The sequence below is a fragment of the Leuresthes tenuis genome, unplaced genomic scaffold (genome assembly GCF_036924035.1).
Source record: "Leuresthes tenuis unplaced genomic scaffold, fLeuTen1.0.hap1 SCAF_24, whole genome shotgun sequence".
NCBI classification, from domain to species: domain Eukaryota; kingdom Metazoa; phylum Chordata; class Actinopteri; order Atheriniformes; family Atherinopsidae; genus Leuresthes; species Leuresthes tenuis.
The window spans coordinates 8,323,357-8,343,231 of NW_027325378.1; the positions used below are offsets into that span (position 1 = coordinate 8,323,357).

Below are 19,875 nucleotides of genomic sequence, written 5' to 3' on the forward strand. Positions count from 1 at the left end.
GTGTGGGTCCACATCTTGGCTTTTTCCCCTCGCTGAGGCATTTTATTAAAAATGAAAGGCCTCTCATAATATTTGTTTATTCTGTTTTTAATCCAAACCAAAATGAGCTGCAGTTTTAGGGAAACTAAATTTATCAAACATTTCATGAGTTTTTCAGCGTGTTTAAGCCCCCAAAAATGTGATCCCTCTGGCATAAAATAACAGATGCAATAGATGTTGTACATATACATATATTTGCATTTGCACTGCTGTTGGTACTTGGGTCAAATGGAGAATGATTTTTTTCATTTCTACAGCTGCTGCCTGCACAAAATGGGACAGTAATGATTGGAAATAAATGCAGGACGCTGTGTGTTTCTTTTTGACTGCACTGGCCTGGATGTTGGTGGGGGTCTAATAAGTTTCACAGATAGCTTCAGGGTGGAGTGTCTGATATGATGAATGGTGTGTGTGGTGTGGGGGCTACGGAGTGGGTTCCCAGCTGAGAATAATGTACGCATCGCTAAACAGGGCCCAGGGCCAGGAAAACGGGAATAGGAACAATCTTTTGTTGTTGTGATGCGGTTGGAAGAGGGAGTGGGGCAAGGAAGTGTAGAAGGAAAGAAGCTGGGTTTCTTTTTATTTGATACACAACTACAGCCCAAACAGACACGTCTAAATGTGTCGACAATGACTTAAAAGCTGGGGAGAGAAAAGTCTTACACATGAAGCAGGTTTTTCAGTAATAATAAAAAACCCGTTCATGTTTTAACAAGCAGATAATTGTGTTTATCATCCAGTTTGTAACTAAAAGCAGTCTCTCCTTAAGATCAAATGGAGGCTACTGTATAACAAAGACAATGAATGATTACGTAGCTGTCAGCATACAGTGTTATTCACGATCTTTTCCAGATGTCCTCACTCGTGTGGCTTTGGCATTCATTTGCTACATGAAAGTCAAATTATTCAATTTATCATTTAACAGCAGATTAAACTACTTGATGGTAGTGATAAGTGATTCAGAAATCCTCTCAGGGTTTTTCTAAGATATATGTACAGTATGGTGCAAAAGTCCTGATCCAGCCCTCATTTCTTTATATTTTCCTTCCAAGCAGCCAGACTTTCTTGTAATATTTTAAAGTGGTCTTGAGCACTAGTTCTCCAGACTTTCTGAAGGTCTTTCAAAGTTTTTCTTTGTTAAACCACTTAACTCTGACCTATGAACCATTCCAGCAGAAAAAAGGCTCCTAACTCAAGGGATGAACCAGTGTTGTGTCGACACATAACCGATAACTTAGTAAAGAAAGTTTTAAATTGTATCTTTAGGCACTTTGTTACGAGCAGCCTGTCACAAAGACACATAATTTGTTCCCATTTCTTTAGTTTCATCTATGAAAAACACCAAAGATAACACAGTTTGACAGACAGAAAATAGTATTTTTGCAGCAACAAGGTGATTCCCAAAGAGCTATTAGCTGAAAACTTGGCATATCTCAGCATGGTGTGCAGTGTGTCCTTAAAACATTTGAGGAAACTGGACAAGTGGAGGACAAAAGAAGAAGTGTCAGACCTAAAAAACTATCGACAGCAGATGAACAGGATCTGAAAGTGATGTCCTTAAGAAAGAGGAAAAAATCCAGCAAAGACCTGACACAGGACCTGAGAGATGCATCTGGACCTTCAGTTGATCCATCTACTGTTGGCCCAAGCCTCATCAGAAATGGTCTCCATGGAAGGGTGGCTGTCAAGAAGCCATTCTTAAGGAAGGGAAACAGGGAGAAAAGGCTGAGCTATGCCAAATGACACAAGAAGTGGACTGAAAATCAGTGGCAACAGGTCTTATGGAGGGATGAATCCTCCCCAGAGCCCGGACCTCAACATTATTGAAGCAGTGTGGGATCATCTTGAGAGAGACCGGAACAAAAGGCAGCCAACATCCAAAGAAGAGCTTTGGGATGTCCTTCAAGAAGCCTGGAGAACTATTTGTTTTATCACCATGATTTCCAACTGAGACATTTGTTGTGTATTTGACACACGTTTGCACCTGTATGCGATGATGGTGATACGTGTTCATTACTGGAGATGTTTCTGCGTTAATCTGAGAGGAGACCTAAGGAAGGACTAAAAAGGTGCACTGCGTTAAATTTACCACCAGACACAGCACACACACATCATGAACACACACACACACACTTCAGGACAATGTTACAGCCAGTGTGACGACACAAAGACGTCCACACACATGCAGACACAGGTCAGCTGCAGGTGGAGGGTGGAGGTGGCATGAGCATGGCACACAGAGTCATGTGGTCTGTACCGTTACGGGATTGGCTGGCACTGGAAGCGGCAGGAAGCTCATTGGGCTGAGCAGAGCCAATGGCATGGCAGGGCGGGGTCTTAAGGTTACCTGGTCAGCACGTGAAGCAGAGCGGAAAAAGCAAAGCGTTACAGATTCACTCACACACACAACCCGCCTTCATCCACAACGATTTCAACTGTAAAAAACAAGCAGGATAAAACAGAATCGACACAAGATTCTTAGCAGGAAGCGCTACATTTAAAGCTTGTTTTGACACATCAAGTCAGACAAAACAACACTAGAAATGCAACATCAACAGCCGGAACAGAGACCCCCCCACCACCACCACCAATGATGCTGAGAGCGAACCATCACCCAGTAAAACAACAAACAAGATGTGTAAGACGTGCAATGTAACATGTGATTGGATGGTTGTCCTGCTTTAAATTCACCCTTTGCTCTAACTGATTTTCATCCAATCAGGATCCTAAAAATTGATTTAGACTTCTACGTTTGTGTAGACTGAGCTTTTCCCACTGTGAGAATTTACATGTCTGTGCTGACAGTAACTGCTGTGAGGGTTTCTGTTTGGAGTGAATATGAAACAGAACCTCCAGATCATCTCTCAGTTCTTTATACTTTGCTTCCAAGCAGCCAGACTTTGTTTTAATCTCAACCCTGTAACTTCTGCACTGAGTAGAAAGAAAAGGAAAATGTTTCTCTGCATTTTTTTCATTTCATTGGAGAAATAATAATCAGAATCAATGTTTTTTTTCTTTTTACAAATGACACTTTTTTCCCCATAACATCCCTAAACCAAGTTTTAGAGATGGTTTAGGTGGGTTCATTTCCACTAATCTTTGATAAGACAGAGTATAAGCAGTGAAAAATGTGCTTGACCAAATGGTAAATTAGGGTGTTTAAGGGTTAAAGTGGTCTTGAGCAACATTTCTCCAGGCTTTCTGAAGGTCTTTCAAAGTTTTTCTTTGGACATTGGCTGCTTTTTCCACTCATTTTCAGTCCAGTCCTTGCACTTTTTCCTTTGTTAAGCCACTTAACTCTGACCTATGAATCTTTTAATCATAAAAAAAATCCTCCTAACTCAAGGGATGAACCAGTGTTGTGTCGACACATAACAGACAACTTAGCAAAGAACCAGTTTTAAATTGTATCTTTAGGCACTTTGTTACTAGCAGCCTGTCACAAAGACACATCATTTGTTCCCATTTCTTTAGTTTCATCTATGAAAAACACCAAAGATAACAGTTTGACAGACAGAAAATAGTATTTTTGCAGCAATAAGGTGATTCCCAAAGAGCTATTAGCTGAAAACTTGGCATATCTCAGCATGGTGTGCAGTGTGTCCTTAAAACATTTGAGGAAACTGAACAAGTGGAGGACAAAAGAAGAAGTGTCAGACCTAAAAAAACTATCTACAGCAGATGAACAGTATCTGAAAGTGATGTCCTTAAGAAAGAGGAAAAAATCCAGCAAAGGCCTGACAGGACCTGAGAGATGCATCTGGACCTTCAGCTGATCCATCTACTGTTGGCCCAAGCCTCATCAGAAATGGTCTGCTTCAGCCTTTTCTGTTTTTGCCTTTTTAAAATGTATTAACATTTAAGCATGTTTCAATAAATCCCTGCACCTGTTTCCTGTGTTCCTGGCAATATATAAATAAATTAAATTTGTTGTGTATGCAGCTCTGTTTGGTCCAAGCTGGAGCTAAAGAAATGTTGCTTTTAATGAAATTACTTTATATGAAGCTGTCACACAGACTTATTATTCTTAATACACCCATTAATCTACACTGGAGACTGCAGAGAAAAAGTCCAGGGGCCACATGCATAAAGGTTTGATCAATCTAAATCTTCAAGAAATGACACGCATGTGCACAAACCTGATTTCCACTCTCATCTTTAGCCATAAATGGATGTGGACACTTCCCTAATTTGTCATTTACATATCTAGACATCATCTACACAACAACTGAACAGGCATGATGATAACGAACAGAACAAAAACTGCTGAATTAATAAAGAAACAAGCGATCGGCTCTGTAAGTAAACACAGATCAGCTCACGCATCACATCAGGGCAACAGCACAGGTCCTACAGCTGCTTTTTATCTGCAGTGGACAAATGTGGAGCCTGTGTGGAGATGATCAGCAGGGAGATACAGATGTAGAGACAGACCATGGCCTGTCAGTCAATTAGAATGATCTATGTTTCTTTTCTATTTAAAGTCTCATTAGAGAGGTCTGCACTGCTGTTACACTGCGCTGATGTTATTCATAGTCACCGTAAAAAAGACTCTCTGTTTTTATCTTATGATGGATAATGTGGCCTCTTTGTCCACATCAGGGGTAGAATGCTATAAAAACAGAAGTAAATACATTGTCTGAAGACTGCAGGAGGTGCAAACACTCCCAGCAAATTCTTCCTTTATAAATACCAGCTTCTGAGCAGGAAAAGGCACATTGCACGGTTTATGTGTGCCTACCTCATCTGGCTCCAAGAGGATACCAACTCTATCTGAATCAAAGGTTTCCCTAACTGTCTGCATTAAATACTGATTGAACTACACTCTGTTTCACAGTTTTATAGCTTGTTCTAGCTCTTTCTGACTCCCTACAACTGAAATATCAAATAAAAAGCTTTATTCAAGATTTCATATGCGTTGTCTTTAAACTAAAATGTGCTGTGTGTTTGGGTTAGGGTTTGCATCATTATCATGCTAAATTAGCCTGTTGTAGCTCTTTTATTTATAGCCCCAAAAGGTCAGATCATTATGAGCCAATCAACTGCCCCCATATTTTCTTTAGTTTTTCAGGCCATAACGTTTGACATCATGAATGACTCTAGTTAGGCTCTTAATGTGCACACATTTTTAAGTGGACCAGAGGACACTACGCAGCACACCAACATTATCTTTGGCGAGACTGTGTCCTTTAATCGAGTGGAGCTGTAAGATGAGACGGTGCCGTTTCTGCTGCAGTGAGCGTTCTGCTGGGCCTGACGGATCCCAGAGCAGCCACCCTGACAGGCAGCAGGGCCGGAGCCAGATGAGCGGCGGGGTGGACCCTGATCCCCGGTCAGTGCCAGGACAACTCAGCTGATGGCTGTTGTAAATAATTGATGGCGTTACGAATGCGCCACAGAACAGAGCCGAGCTGGTGGCGCTGTAGCCTCGTGCTGGCAGACATGATGACAGAAAACATCCCAGAAAAGACGAGAGAGACGTGAAGAGGCGGAGAAAAAGACATAAAAAAGACGGATGGATGCTGGCGCGGTCTGTGTTTATGTGTGTGGCCTTGTTGTGTTCAAGGTTAGATGTGTAACTCCTCTGAGGATTAGAGCCGTCTCCCAGCAGAGAAACACAACAACAGACGATTGACACCAACACACACCTGTACCACCTTTACAAGCCTAAAGAAGCAGCAAGCACCACCCTGAAACAGCGTCACCATGTCTGAGATGATTTAGTGGAGACAAAGCGCTGAGCTGCTCCTGCACTGCAGCCTCCACACCCTTTTCCCTCCACTGCCCTTCTCCTCTCTTGTGCTCCATCACCTCCTCCCTGTATCCTCATTCCACCTGCTCTTTGTCCACAGTCGCCCTGCTCTGCTCTCACATCCCCACCCTTTCATCCCACCATCCCCCTCCTCCTCTTCCACCTGACCTCCAGACCTCCTCCCAAAACATCTCCCCTCATCTCCACCAGCCCCCATCAGCATCCACACGTACTGTTTCCCCAGCTAACGTCGTCACAATTAACAACCATTGTACTCACCTTCTGCTCCATCAGGAGGTCCTCCCCATGTCCATCGTTTGGGCCTGTTATCCAGGTGGTCCCGGGCCTCCCCTGCACCTCCTCCTCCTCCTCCACGTTTATCGTTACCCCCAGCTCTCCGGCGAACCAGGGCCTCCAGCCTCTCCTGCTCGTTGCGTTCAGAAACAGGGAAGAACAGGCATTCTCTTACTGAGCCATCGCTACGGCGACGGGAGCCGGGCGATGCGCACGGAGACGGCTGCGCCATGGTTACCACATGCAGCGGCCTCGCCCCTGCGTCCCCTTCACGCTCGTCTGTTTGCCGCCGGCTGCTGCTCGCTTGTCTCTCACTCAGTGATACACAACACAGCAGCGGCGCTCCTTCTCTGCTCCATCTGCTGCTCCCCCCACCACAGCTGACTCTCTCTATCTGCCTCCACCTCTCTCCACCCCACCCTCTCTCCTCTCTCTCTAATACACACTCTACCTCGATCTCCCTCTCTAATGACTGTTTCATGACCAAATGCAGCTCATCAACACCCCCCCACGCACACTCACATGCATAAACACGCACACACACAAACTGAGTGGGTGAATTGGATATTGATATGGGCAGCATTTGTTTTCTCCTCCTCCTCTTTTTAACCTTCCTCCACCTCTTCTTTCCACTTCCTATTGACTTCTAATGCTCATATTACTATTAATACAAATTAAAAAACTCACAGTAGATACACCAAAATACACACAACAGCTTTAATCTCACGTGTCTTATTTTATCTTATCACATTTTTATCTATTTGCATGCAGACTGCAACATCTTTTGTTTGTTTGTTGCCTTTTAACACAGTAAAAACACAGGACTGCTCCTTTATATCAGCCTGACATCAGGCTTCACCAGTAATCAGCAAACAGGATGAGATCGACTGATAGAACTGACCCTTATTTATCTGCTGTGTCCTGGTTGTGTTGCTCTGACTTTGTCCTGAAACAATAAGTATGCATCTTTTTCTTATTTTATCCAACACAAATTATCTTTTTATCCCTTTTTAAATGTGTGCCCATTCAAAGGTAGCGAGATAAAGGGCTGAAACCCCTTAAAACCGTCCAGATATTACTTTTAGTGCATTTTTAACTGCTTCCCTGGCACTAACCTCCTCAGACTCGAGCTTTTAGATGTATTTCAGCTATCAGGAGGAACCAATAAAAATAATAATCAGATATCAATTTTGAATATGAAGCTCTTTTTGGAAAATGTGATGTCCGCATTGGTGGCCACCAGGTCGTTGGAGTTTGAAGCTCGATTAAAAGACAAAAACAATCAGTTATAGGCCATCTGTGCATCTGTACTTGTATGTTAATTTTAAAGAAAACAGTATTTCTGTGGCTTGACTTTGTTCATTAATCAAATTCTTAATTTCTTGCCTGAAATTTTAAGAAAGTGGATGATACTTTGAAGATATTGTCAGATCTAACATTAATCTGTACTGCGTATTTTATATTTACAAAGATTGTAATTCATAAGTTATTTAAGGGCTACTTCAGGGTTTCCAGATTCAATTTTAGGTACTTCGATACCACATAGAACAGAATTTAATCCCTCTTTTAGGACAGACCATCAAATTGGGATATATTGGAAAAGTGTGAAAGAAAACTTGGACTGATGACAGTTGCATAAAACGGATGGCCAAATCTGGTTTTGTTTGAAGCCAAAACAGCAGATCTCTCTGACCTTCAGTCACTCACACACTGAGATGTGAACGACTGTACGGTTACTGATATGCTGCTTCGTTGGCTGGTTAACTTCTCTGAGTTTGAAGTTATTATCTGGTTTATTGGTTATAGGTAAATTGTGTTTACAGTCTACAGTGACGAAACAAGGGCATAATCCTGAGAAGAAGGAAGTTATCGCTATCGATGTCCCATCTCCACCGTCTTCTTTGTTTCAGGGCTTGATTTTAGTTTCATTTTAATCATAAATACCTGTTTGCCTTGCAGGTGTAAAGCATTCAGTTTTGATGATAAAGTTGTGTATTACTTTCTTCAATCAACTTGGATTTACTTTGGACACCTTATATCTAATTTACATTACATATATATTACTTCTATAACATTCTATGATGTGCGATGTATCTGTGTTCCGACTTGTTCTGTGTTTGTTTACATGCAGACAGTATTTTGTTGCTCCACAAAACATAAAAGTTCAGTTTCTCAACCCTCAACTGTCTCTCTGCAGTGTCTGCTCTTTATGCAGATCTATTTACGTCCTCTGTAGCCTGTAATGTGGTGGCATCTGCAGGCAGACGGCGGTGTGTACAGGACTGCCCAACATAAAGCTGATATGCTGCTTCGGTAAACTGCCTATACATAAAAGATGAAAACGCCCCACCTCAGCACTGAGGGGGGTTTGCTGAAGGTGCATGCAGAGTCACGCACAAACTGCAGGAGGAGGGAGGGCGGTCCGGAGTAAAGTGGGGGAGGGGGGGTAAAGGAAGAGGAAATGTAAAGTGCACAGACGTGGACTGAGGCTGATATAAACGTGGATCAAAGATAGAGAGAGAAGCAGACTGCAGCAGAGGAGTGATTTGCTGCATCTTGATGCAGGATTGTGAGAAAATCTCTTCAGTGCCAACATGACCAACAGGAGCCAGAACATTTTTATTCACTCTCTGCAACATCTGTTCATAAAACAATGAATTCTGGAGCAGCGTGTTAAATGACCACACATTTAAGATGAATTTAGCAGAGCTGGTCATGATTTTCTTATTTACATCTGCAGAGCTGCACCAGGGCGTTAAATGATGATGAGACACAGGCGGATTAATCACAATTAGATCAATCAGAAGCCAGGTGCTGCAGGTGAGCTAACAACAACCTTAACCCAACAAATAAAAATACATCCTTTCTATATATATATATGTATATATATATATATTTATCTTACTTTATTCATAAAGCATAAATCAGCAAAAAAACTTCTTAAAATTCCCTGATTCTGCACTTTAGAGCTGAAATGACTCATCAGTTATCAGATTAGTGGAATATTTGGGACATTTTTTAAGGAAGTATGTCAGTTAATTTCATCTTTTAGATTCAGCAAAAATGTAAGTGAACTTATGAATGAAGTGATAAATTAAATAATAGTCTATAACTTAAAAAAAGACCCCAAAAAACTTTTCTTTCTGATTTTGAACGTCATTCATCTTTTTATATGATCAACTACATGCTTGGAGTTTAGACTGTTTTTTCTAAACATTTGCAGACAGACATCTAATCGCACACAAGACTATTAAATGCTAAATTTTAAAAAAGAATTATGAAGACTAATCAGAACAAATAATCCAACCTCACATACCTGTAACTATAGTTCTAGTGACTGAATATTAGGAGTAAAAATCTTCAGGACAGTAAATTCTCACGTTAAAAGGCTAAAATGAGGCTCATTGATCCTGTAGCTTTTTTTTCCTCCTCAGAGGTGAAATATGTGCCTGCCCACATCGACTGTCTGTTCCGGTAAATGATGCGCTGATGATGTCATCGCCCCGTGAGCCCGACCAATCATTATGTCATTCAGCTATGCACATGATGATTGAGCAGCAGAGGAGGGGGACTGTAGAAGGAAAACAGCCCCTCCAAATCAATAAGCAGTAACCTTCCACCCCTCTGAGGACCAGGTTGTTACTTTTTAACCCTTTTTGTGCTGATCAGGATTTCAGCTCCACAAATTTATGATGTGGGTCAAACTCACGAGGTTACCGAACAAAAACAGCCAATAATTTATGGTGCGCTTTGAAATTGTCCGTGGTTCTCAGCCCAGTGATGTCCTCTCACCATCTCTGAAGAAAAAACTATAAACAGAGTCATTTAAAATCATCTCTGCAATCATTGGCAGTCAGAAGACAACAGCAGTGCATTTTATTCATCTATAAAGCTCTCCTCGGCTAACTACAGAGTCATGTCACATGTCTATTTCACTCTAAATCCACTTCACACAGCACTGGGACCCAAAAATATATCAGCCTGGCTTTTAACTTCTGTGGCCCTTACAAGTGAAATCATTTAATAAATAATTAAAATTGGAGATAATTTGGCTTCCTTTCAACCATCTTGGAAGACAATGAGCCAATTAGATTCACGTTTTAATCAAATTAGTTGATTTTAACATATTTATTCTGAACTGTTTTACATATTCTGAATTTTATGTGCAACCATCTTATTGTTATCGTGCTCTTACTGTCTTGTACTTATTATTTCACTCTTATTTTTTTCTTATTGTGTCAAGACGACACTGAAAAAGAGCTCGGTGTCAACGGACCTCCCTGCATAAATAGAGATAATGAATGAATCTCTGCTGTCCAACAGGACGCCACATCACAGCTGATGTTACATCATTATATCTGCTGTCTTACAGGTGCAATTTCAGCTGCTCTTTGGCGAACTTCATTACTCTGATCCGATATCACTCCATATAATTACATGGTGATAATACGTCTGTTTTTCCCCACATACGTCATGTGTTTCATCATATCAGTGGCTTTAGGACAGCTAAGGTCTACTGAGAGCATCCATAACGAGGTCATACAGCTGTTCAAGACTTTTGGAACCAGAAGGTTTCTGGTTTGCTGTCCCTTTAAAGTCTGAGTCATACTGACCAATCATGTGTGAAGGCTCCTCAAGTGGAGAGTAAACAACACAGAGGACATTGGTTGAAGTAGATATCACTTAGCTTTTTGTTAGTTCTTTAAAATCAGTCTGTGTTTAATAAAACTCAGGCTTCCTGACTGGCTTCTGTGTGATTTGTATACAGATTGAAAAAGGCGTCTAACAGCAACTTTATACATCTTTGGGCCTTTGATATCTGCTCAAGTAGCTGCTTGAAGTCAGATTAAAGCAAATTACTTTTGAGTTGGCATTAATTTGGGCCAAATATTTAAATGTTTTTAATAAAATCCTGAGGTGAAATAAAATATGAACTGACCAAACATCTGTTCCAAATGATCATGCACACAGTATTTCAGTTAAATGGAAGTTTTTGCTCATGTTGTTCCTCCTGTCTGTTCAGATCACTGATATCAACCTCAGACAGGTTTAATAACTAGTTTGAGCCTAATTAAAGGGGCACCACGTAAGCCTTAGGAGTTTTAATAATATAAATGCCCCTTATTGTTATATCTGCTTATAATCAGCTTTTAAGGCACTTCATATAACCTGATAACCCGTGTGTTGCGTATCAAAATGTGCAGAATAATCTCAGCTTTTACACTGTGGACTTTGGGGGCCAATAATAAGCTGCTCCAGAGACTTCCAGCTGTGCATGAAGCTGCATTCAGCCCCACCCACTAACCTATGCTCACAGGGAGAAACAATGGCAGTGGGCTCAGACTTATTTTCAAACCGATATTAACCGATGAATGCCGTGCTACACTGGAAGGTCCAGGTGGATGGAGTTCTGGATGGCTGGTGGAGGGCCACCACATCCCAACAAGGCTGTGACGTCAGCACGGAGGTGGCGGAGTGATGCTCTGGGCTGGAATAACAGGGAGTGAGTCGGTCAACTGAAAAGTACATGGAGATTCTAACTGACCATCTCCTGCCATAGTTTAGAAAGAAGAACCATCCCATCCACCATGCCATGCTGCAAAAAGTACCACTGAATCTTTGCCTGCTGTGGGTATGAAGGGAGAAAAACTCATGGTGGCGCCTCAACCCAGCTAAGAACCTGTGGAGCGTCCTTAAAGGGAAGATCTATGAGGGAGGTGGCAGAATACCTCCAGACAGAGGCAGAGACTCTCCGTGGACTTGGATAAAGATAAAGGTCTCAAGATAAATGGATGAGAGCTGATATGGTGGTATGGAAGAAGGTGGTTTGATTGAACACGGTGCACAGCCAGCTCCTCATAACATCTCTGGTTCTGGTTCTGGTTTAACTTTAACAAATCAAACTGGGAATAATTTCATCGATTGAACATATGTAGACTAACAAACTTTGTAACCTGTAAGCTATTAGGGTTAGTTAACTAGCCAATTAAAAAAACACCTTCTTGACTTCAAGCTCAACATAATTCACTAAGAACAGCCTCTGAGGAAGTATCTCCACCTCCCTCCTTCATGCAAAGACAAGTGTGTCAGCACTCAATAAGGATTGGCTCCCTTGACCTGGCTGCCCATTGGACTGGCCTCCAGACTCCTGACGGCTGATGGCAAACCTTCTACAACTATAAAAGGATTCTGAAGAGGCTCACTTGGTGACGACTGCAGCTTGGTGTGCAGTTTGCTCTCTGCTTTGGATCACCTGTGATCAGCTGCTATCTTGTTGTCGATCGTGGTTAATCTAAGTAATTCTGTTCTTGTGTTAAATAACTTAAAACTCTTTCAGAGGCTGGGCTAAAGATGAATTAGTTTTCGCCACCCGTTTAATACTTTTGTACCTTTTATAGTTTATGTTTAGAGGTGCTTCTCTTCATGTTTTTTCTGTTTGTTCAGCCAGCGTAGTTCAGAGAGGCTGTTTGGTTGTTTCCTTTCTTAGTTTTTTAAATATTAAGGAAGATGCTTTTTAAGTTTTGATTATTTATTGATTTGAGTTGCACCTTTCCGCCCTTAGTTCCTCTGGTTTATCTTGTCTTTGTTACCATAATAGACCTTTAAACTCCAACTGACCATCTGGACATCTTTTATGTTACTTCCCTTCACCCCTCGCATAAACGGGGACGAAACAATATCCATCTCGCTTCGTAGTACACACAACTCAAGACAGGGCGTGGCTCTGGGGAAACAATAACATGGTAGCGCAGAAAACCAGCCAAACTCTTCATGTTTCAGATGAATGCACACCATCGGTCAGCTGACAGAAAGCCATTAGAGTCTCTGTGTTTTCAGCTGTTCACAGACTCGATTATAGATCGACACAATTAACTCAGAGTGAGAGAGCAGAGGGCGAACGGAAAAAAGCCATGAGTGATCCCTCGTGGAAAGCAAAGCTTTTTATCACAGATGTTTTTCCAGCTGCACTGGACAAAGTTTGAAAATGTCAACAAGCGAGAGGTGGAGAGGAAAGCTGAAAAGGTAAGAGACAGAGGAACGCATAATGTGGCCATTTGGAGGATAAGAGGGTTGTGATTTATTAAAGGACATAAGAGCTGTTGAGGGCTGAAAGGTAGTTCAGAATAACTTCAACAGTACAGCCGGCCGCGTCCTCACATCCACATTAACCTGCTACCATTTTAATCTGATTGATTTTATTAAAAAGCTGATCAATAAACATGTTAACAAGTTCTTTTAATTGTAAAAGGCTGCTTTGACAAACAGGGTTTGTTGTAAATATTCCTGATTGTGTCTTATTTCACTGAATGATTTTTTTTAAAAATAGAATTTTATTTTACTTCATACTTCACAAACTCAGGTGAAGTTGTTTGTGTTCAAGGTTTACGACACACACTGTGTCACTTAACACGACAATTAACAACTAAAGATTCATGTCACAAATCAAAGCACCGCAGGAGTATTCGACATCGTTTCACTACAACTCGACAATATTTTCATGATTATTACCCATCTTTAGCTTTAAGTGTCATTCTAAAACACTGGATCGTCATCCTGTTTTCTCACCTCTTCTGATGGCATTTAATGCATCATTAATGTGTCGTGACCTCTGACCTTTTCTGCCTCTTGTTGGTGTCGTCTCTTCCCCTCAGCTGCCGCTCGGCGCTGCTGCTCCTTCCTCCTCTGGTCCTCCATCTTCCTCCCTCGTTCCCCGGCGCTGCGCTCCAGCTGCTGCTGCGCGCGACGCTCCTTGTTCTGCAGCACCTGCGACAGTCCTGCACGCACATCAGAGCGCCACAGGTGGAAATGAAGTACGTTCCCTAAAATCCTAGCATCAGAATTCACAAATTCCTCTCTTTTAAAACAAAAGAAGGCAAGTGGTGTCCTTGTTAATCCTGCTTCACTACTGCTAGAAGTTTTCATGGAAAAATAAATTACCTGGTGACCCAAATAACCTTCAGATCCTCCTTGTCTCTGTACAATCTGTAACTTTTCTTTGGAAACTGCTGTAACAAATGTTACCAACGTGGGGACCTTCAAATCAGGATTTTAGGGTTAATTGATAAAGCATGAGTTTAAGGCCTTTTTCATGTCGGTCAGTTGGTTGGGTGGCTGTGAGGATTCAACATAAGATCCCCCTGACTGTAAAAATCCTAAATCTAAAAGATGTAATCTGTTTAGGAACTGAAAAAGCAGAACAAGTCGAGAGTGGCTGGTTTGTAGGGGACATCTATAGGAGTTTTAGTCACTTTTATTTAATATAAAGGATATTCAATCCCTTTTTCATTGTTCTGTATCCCTTTTTAAGACTTTAAGAATCATATCGGCCATGATGAGGACACACTCAAAATAATGAGCTTTAGAGAGATTTATATTAGTTGTTAATTCAATTCAGTTTTATTTAGAAAGCACAAAATCATAACAAATGTCATCTCAACACACTTCAAAGTAATACAATCTTAATCCAATCAATTCCAGGTTATCAAATTTCAAATTAGTCCAGTTCCATATATTCGTCCAACAGATTGCACTGAAACTGAGCATGCACAAGACGACTGTGGAGAGAAACAACTCCCCTTTTAACAGAAGAAACCTCCATCAGAAACAGAACCAGGACGGGTGGCGGCTGAGAGGACAGCAAAGAGGGGACAACAAGCACCATAACACCAGGTCTGGGTTTGTTGTTGGTGTCGTAGTTAGCAGTTGATATTAGTTTATTAAAACTAAAATCATCATAACTCATTATTTTGAAATTGTCTTTCCATTAAGAGTAGTATCCTGATTAAGATAGATTTTTGGGGGGTATTTAGTCTGTGTTGCACATGTAAACGTCTCATTCTCTTTTCTGAAACAGAAAGGATCTTTTTGGCTGGTTTAAGAAAACTAGATACTCTGATCTGACATTTTCACACCAAAAGTTGTATGTTTAAATGATTTCTGGAAGTGTTCCTGAGCATGCAGTGGGGTCTGTTTTAATGCAGAGCTGCCTGAGGGCCTGAAGGTCACAGAGATGTCTCTTAAATCTCTGAATCTTTTAATGATATCATGTACAGTTGATGATGGAAGATTCAAAGTCTTTTTTATATTTCTCATGTTTTCTTTGTTAATTATGTCATTTTGATTTTTTTTCACTTAGACAAAAGTTTGAGGGCATTTGGCTCATTCCTGATTGGTCATAGACTATAGTGACATCACCTTTTGTGAAGTCGTCTAGCCCTTGCTGATTGGCCGGAGAAAATCATGTGACTTTATTCTATTGCCACAGCATGTGGAGGTTCCATTTTTAAAGCATGTGCTTGTAAGAAAATATGGTAACTTGCACTATGAAAGGTAAAGTGATCGTTTAAATTTTTTTTTTTAAAACTTGAGAAGGCAACAAGACAAAAATTAAATGTACCCCCAGTTTGTGTGTGTTTGTGTGCGTGTACCAGTAACAGATGAACAGGACAGACCACACAGAGTTCCACCAGCTGGACAGTTATCCATACCTTGTGTCTTCTCTCTATCCTCCTGTCGCTCTTTTGCTAAATGCAGCTGAGAGCCTCGAGAAAGACGAAGAGAAAATTTAGACATTAGTGTGTGAATCTAATATCAGATCAGCATAGGTCTGAGTTCCTCTGTTACTTCATCCTAAAAAAATAGAGTTAAAAAGGACATATTCTGAATAACAACCGCATCCTTATTGCTTGAGAGGATATATTTGGATGATTTAAATCATTACCAACTCATAAACTCTGAAAAACACAACCCTGTCACTTTGTTTGGTGACATCTCAGTTTGAAAATATGTGACTCGTATCTAATTTCTTCAGCTTTATTTGATAAAGTTCTCTTGAATTCAGAAATAAATCCTGCAACATTGCTTTATTAAAACAATAAATACCTAATGCAAGATTCTAAATTTATTTGATAAACCAGCAGACTGGAAAATTAGGATGTGGAAGTCGGGTTGAGAAAAAAAGACCTGTCTAAGAACAACTTTTCACTGGAATTTTCTTAAATTTTTGGTTTGTTGAAAATTTTGAGTTCATATTTGTGTGAAAATGCAGCGTCAACACATAAGTCAAGACAAGACTGCACCTAAAAGAGGGATTGGTACCAACTGATTAGGAAACGTAAGTACTCAGTTTGGAGTGAGGCAGTCTGAGCTCAGTTCGCTGTGTGTGCTTGTGTGAGCTCACAGGTTGCTTAATAAATGCTCTCTCATGCAGTATGAAAAGCTTAATTTCTGTTTGCATGTTTGTGCAAAGCTTATAAAAACTAAGCTACAAAGAGGTATCAGTTCCAGTAGGCCTCCAAGTACAATTATTAATGAGGTTAAAGGGGAACTCCGGTATTTTTAAACCTAGACCTTATTTCTGGCATGAAATACGTTATCTACTCACCGAGAATCTAATGCGATTAGATGCTTACCTGTAGGGCTGGATGGTGATCGTGAAGGAGACACATGCCTGTTGGTGAGCAGTGGTTCAGGAGGCGGGACCAGAGCTGTGTTTTAGAGAGTCACACATGACACATGATTCATGCAACACTGCCCAAAAGGCAGATACAGCTAAACATAAAGCTGGTGGTGAACGTGACTCCTGTATATCAGCGTGGAAGTGGCTCAAAGGACAGCAGTCACATGCACTTCTGCATGGCATCTAAATAAAATAAATCGCCTGTCAGTCACTGTATTGGTTTTTCGGGTCAATCGTCAGTTCAATACCCCTAAGTGTGACCTCCAGCCCTTTTTATGTTGTGTTTCTGAGTCTCAGTCTGTCGAACTGACATGTACGCAGCCAGAAGACAGATGTCTGCAAGCACGCAATGGGATTCAGCCAAAAAAGATCCTCTGTGCAGACATTAGATATGCAAATATATGCAAATCTCAGCTTATTCCAAAGCATCTCCTAGGTTCTCAAGTCAAATTACATCACAGGCAAAGATCAGCTGAATCACGACTTAAAGGCTTGATTTTAGTTTAATATACGTGACATATCAGCACCTTATTAATTTAAAAAAGGATCAGATTCAAAGAACATATATATATATATGTTATTCAAAGAACATATGGAATCTACATATAGTTTTGTAACACATACAAACATATTGACATCAAAATATATGAATGCATTAAAAAATTCATATGCATGAATGCATATGAATTTTTTAATGCCTTGACAACACATTACTTGTCTTTGAACAACTGAAACAGACTGAAAATACTGTATTAACAGCTAAATTAATCGAGCCATTCAAGAACTTAATAATTAAAGATAATAATAACAATAAAATGGAAAATACATGACTGGATTGACTGTAAGAAACCTGCCTTAAGATACTCCTTTAGGTGGTTACGATATCTTTAAAATAGCAAATATCAAGAACAAAGCACAGCATTGCACAGCACTGCAGTACCGAGACTGTGGACCCAGCAGCTAATGCAGCTTTCACTGTGGATCGATCCTCTAGCTATCTCTTGCCTCCTCTATCCCTACGGGTGTCTCCGTATACCCAGAAAAAACGATCCTCCAGTTCTAGACATTTGCTCCAAATTGCAGAGACATAAAAACGTGAGCACATATGTTCTTCACCTGTCATGTCAACGCTGTCTGGGGCCACTTGGGTCATCGAGTATTTTGAGCGCTGAGGTAACCGCCGGTTGGACACAGTGACACAGGGAAACACGGAGGAGAAACGGATGCTAGGAGCGCACAGCCGCTGCTACACCGACAGAGTGGGGAGGGGGACCAGCATCATAATATGATGTCATAAAATATAAGCTATATTTATCTTGTGTACACTTTTCACTGCCGATAGCCTTCAGTTAAGGACAAAAACATTCAACCGTCAGGTCCACTTTCCACCAATCAAACGTTACCTTTTTTCCAAAGGAAATAAATAATTACTAAAATGTGACCCACATTTATTTTAGTCTGTAAATATATTTTATTTTTCTTGAAAAGTTATTGGAATTTTAAAGAAAAAATTATGTTAATATTTCGGCTTCTTCACCAAAGATACATAAAGCTGTCACCGCTTCACAGTTAGCTAATTTACATATTAATGCGCAAACTCATGTCACTATTCGTCGCTTAGCAACCAGGTAGGCTGTTGCCCAATGCTATTAGCAACGTGGCGGAAAAATCAGAAATTCTTTTGGCTAAATAAAGTTGAAAATGGCTTTACCAAACAACTTTAGCCTTTTATGTAATTAATATGATCTGTTATTGCCGTTTCCAGCCCGCTATCTCTCTCTCACGTGGATGACCGTTTTACTTGGTGCATCTGTCAAATTGGCTCGTGCCAGAGCGCACGTGCCAAGAACAAGCGAGTTCCAGCGGCAGCCTTACGTCATAGTTATTGCAAACGGAGGCTAGCAGTGTTAATATGGGTCAGTGCCACTGCTGTGACATGTTTACTGAGTCATGTGTGACGACACCGCTAAGAAAGAAAAAAAAAGAAAACCAAGATCACTCACTGTATTTGGAACAAGATCTAATATATGAAAGAATAAACATTCAGAGAGAATACAGAATTGATTGGAGCCATTTTATCTTTTGGTGCCCAGAAACCAAATAGGACTCGAATAAGACTCTCATTTAACTTTTGTCCATTCATTTCTGGAAAAACTGAGCTGCTGGTCATTTGTTATCCCACACAAGGCATCTACACCCTCCTCCAAAAGTACTGGAACAGTGAGGCCAGTTCCTTTTTGCAGAAGACTGAAAGCATTTGGGTTTGACATCAACAGATGAATAACAGCTGATCATTTTGGCTTTAATTTCAAGGCATTTACATCTGGATGTGATACACAACTTAAAAGATAGCACCTTTTGTTTGAATCCACGCATCTCGGAGTCAAAATTGGCCAAGAGAACAAGAGAAGACTTGGGGTGGAGAATGGCTGCAAAGTTTCCTAAAAAAACATCTGGAAGAAGACTGGCAGAAAAAAAAACACTTGTGAACAGGAGATCAGGGAATGTAGGAGCTGAGGACATAGAGCTGCCCTTCATAGGGTCAAAGTTGTCCTGCCAATATGGAAGATCTTAGGACGGAGTTTAGAGAACTGGAGAGAAATGTCGAGTTGTAAAATCAACATGGCACTTAAAATGTTTTGTTTGAAAAATGTCATTTCTGCTTCCACTTTACCACAAAACACAGTTTTGTTTCATGGGTTTATTTAAGAAGCCAACATTTAGTAGCCAACTGAAATAACACATTTCAATAAGAGAAATTTAAAGATTAAGTTAACAGACTTTTCTTTTAACATGTTCTTAATGGCTTTATGGAGAATCATTCATGCTGCCTCAAAGAACCACGTTTTTAAAGATCTGTGAAGAAACTTGTTGAAATGGCAGGAACATCTTGCTTAAAAGTCCTTTGTGGAAGTAAAAATTGCTCTTCTTTAACATCACCCAGAACTACCTTAATTTTCCCAGCATGCAGGGAAGAAAAAAAGGGTTAATTTTCATATTAAAGATGGAATATTAACCTTATCTTATCCTGACTGTAGCTTTTCCCTCCCATTTTCCAGGAAAGACAAAAACCAAGACAAAGCAAATAATATAAAACTAATTTTTAAACCATTAGAAGAGACTAGAAGTCATAGCACAGAAAAGAACAGCCAGCAGGTCAGAATCCAGACTTCGTGGCTCTAGAGCTGGCGGGCGCTCCACATTAGCTCATAAGGGATGTTTTGTCCACACTTTAAGGTAAAAAAGACCCTTGATGCTCTGAGGCCTTGGTATTCTAGCTCAATCTTGCCACCATCAGACCGGCACAGGAAGTGCGTTAGGCGCCCAAAAA

The 19,875-nt window shown here is 40.6% G+C and overlaps 1 protein-coding gene across 6 annotated transcripts in view; it reads right to left on the reverse strand.

Moving 5' to 3' along the window:
• The window catches only part of map7d2b (MAP7 domain containing 2b), a 30,611-nt gene extending 12,833 nt beyond the window's left edge, over window positions 1–17,778 (reverse strand). For 2 of the 6 annotated variants that reach the window (XM_072378514.1, XM_072378513.1), the window contains exons 1-6: window positions 17,661–17,778; window positions 16,498–16,572; window positions 15,574–15,627; window positions 13,700–13,860; window positions 6,071–6,215; window positions 2,297–2,386 (exon numbers count right to left, since the gene is read on the reverse strand). In XM_072378514.1, the coding sequence (XP_072234615.1) occupies window positions 2,297–2,386; window positions 6,071–6,215; window positions 13,700–13,860; window positions 15,574–15,627; window positions 16,498–16,572; window positions 17,661–17,697 (562 nt within the window). In that variant the 5' untranslated portion in view covers window positions 17,698–17,778. Of the gene's footprint in view, window positions 1–2,296; window positions 2,387–6,070; window positions 8,723–13,699; window positions 13,861–15,573; window positions 15,628–16,497; window positions 16,573–17,660 lie in introns of those variants that run through there. The other 4 variants (XM_072378509.1, XM_072378511.1, XM_072378510.1 and 1 more) reach the window with 4 other exon arrangements.
• Window positions 17,779–19,875: the final 2,097 nt, after the last annotated feature.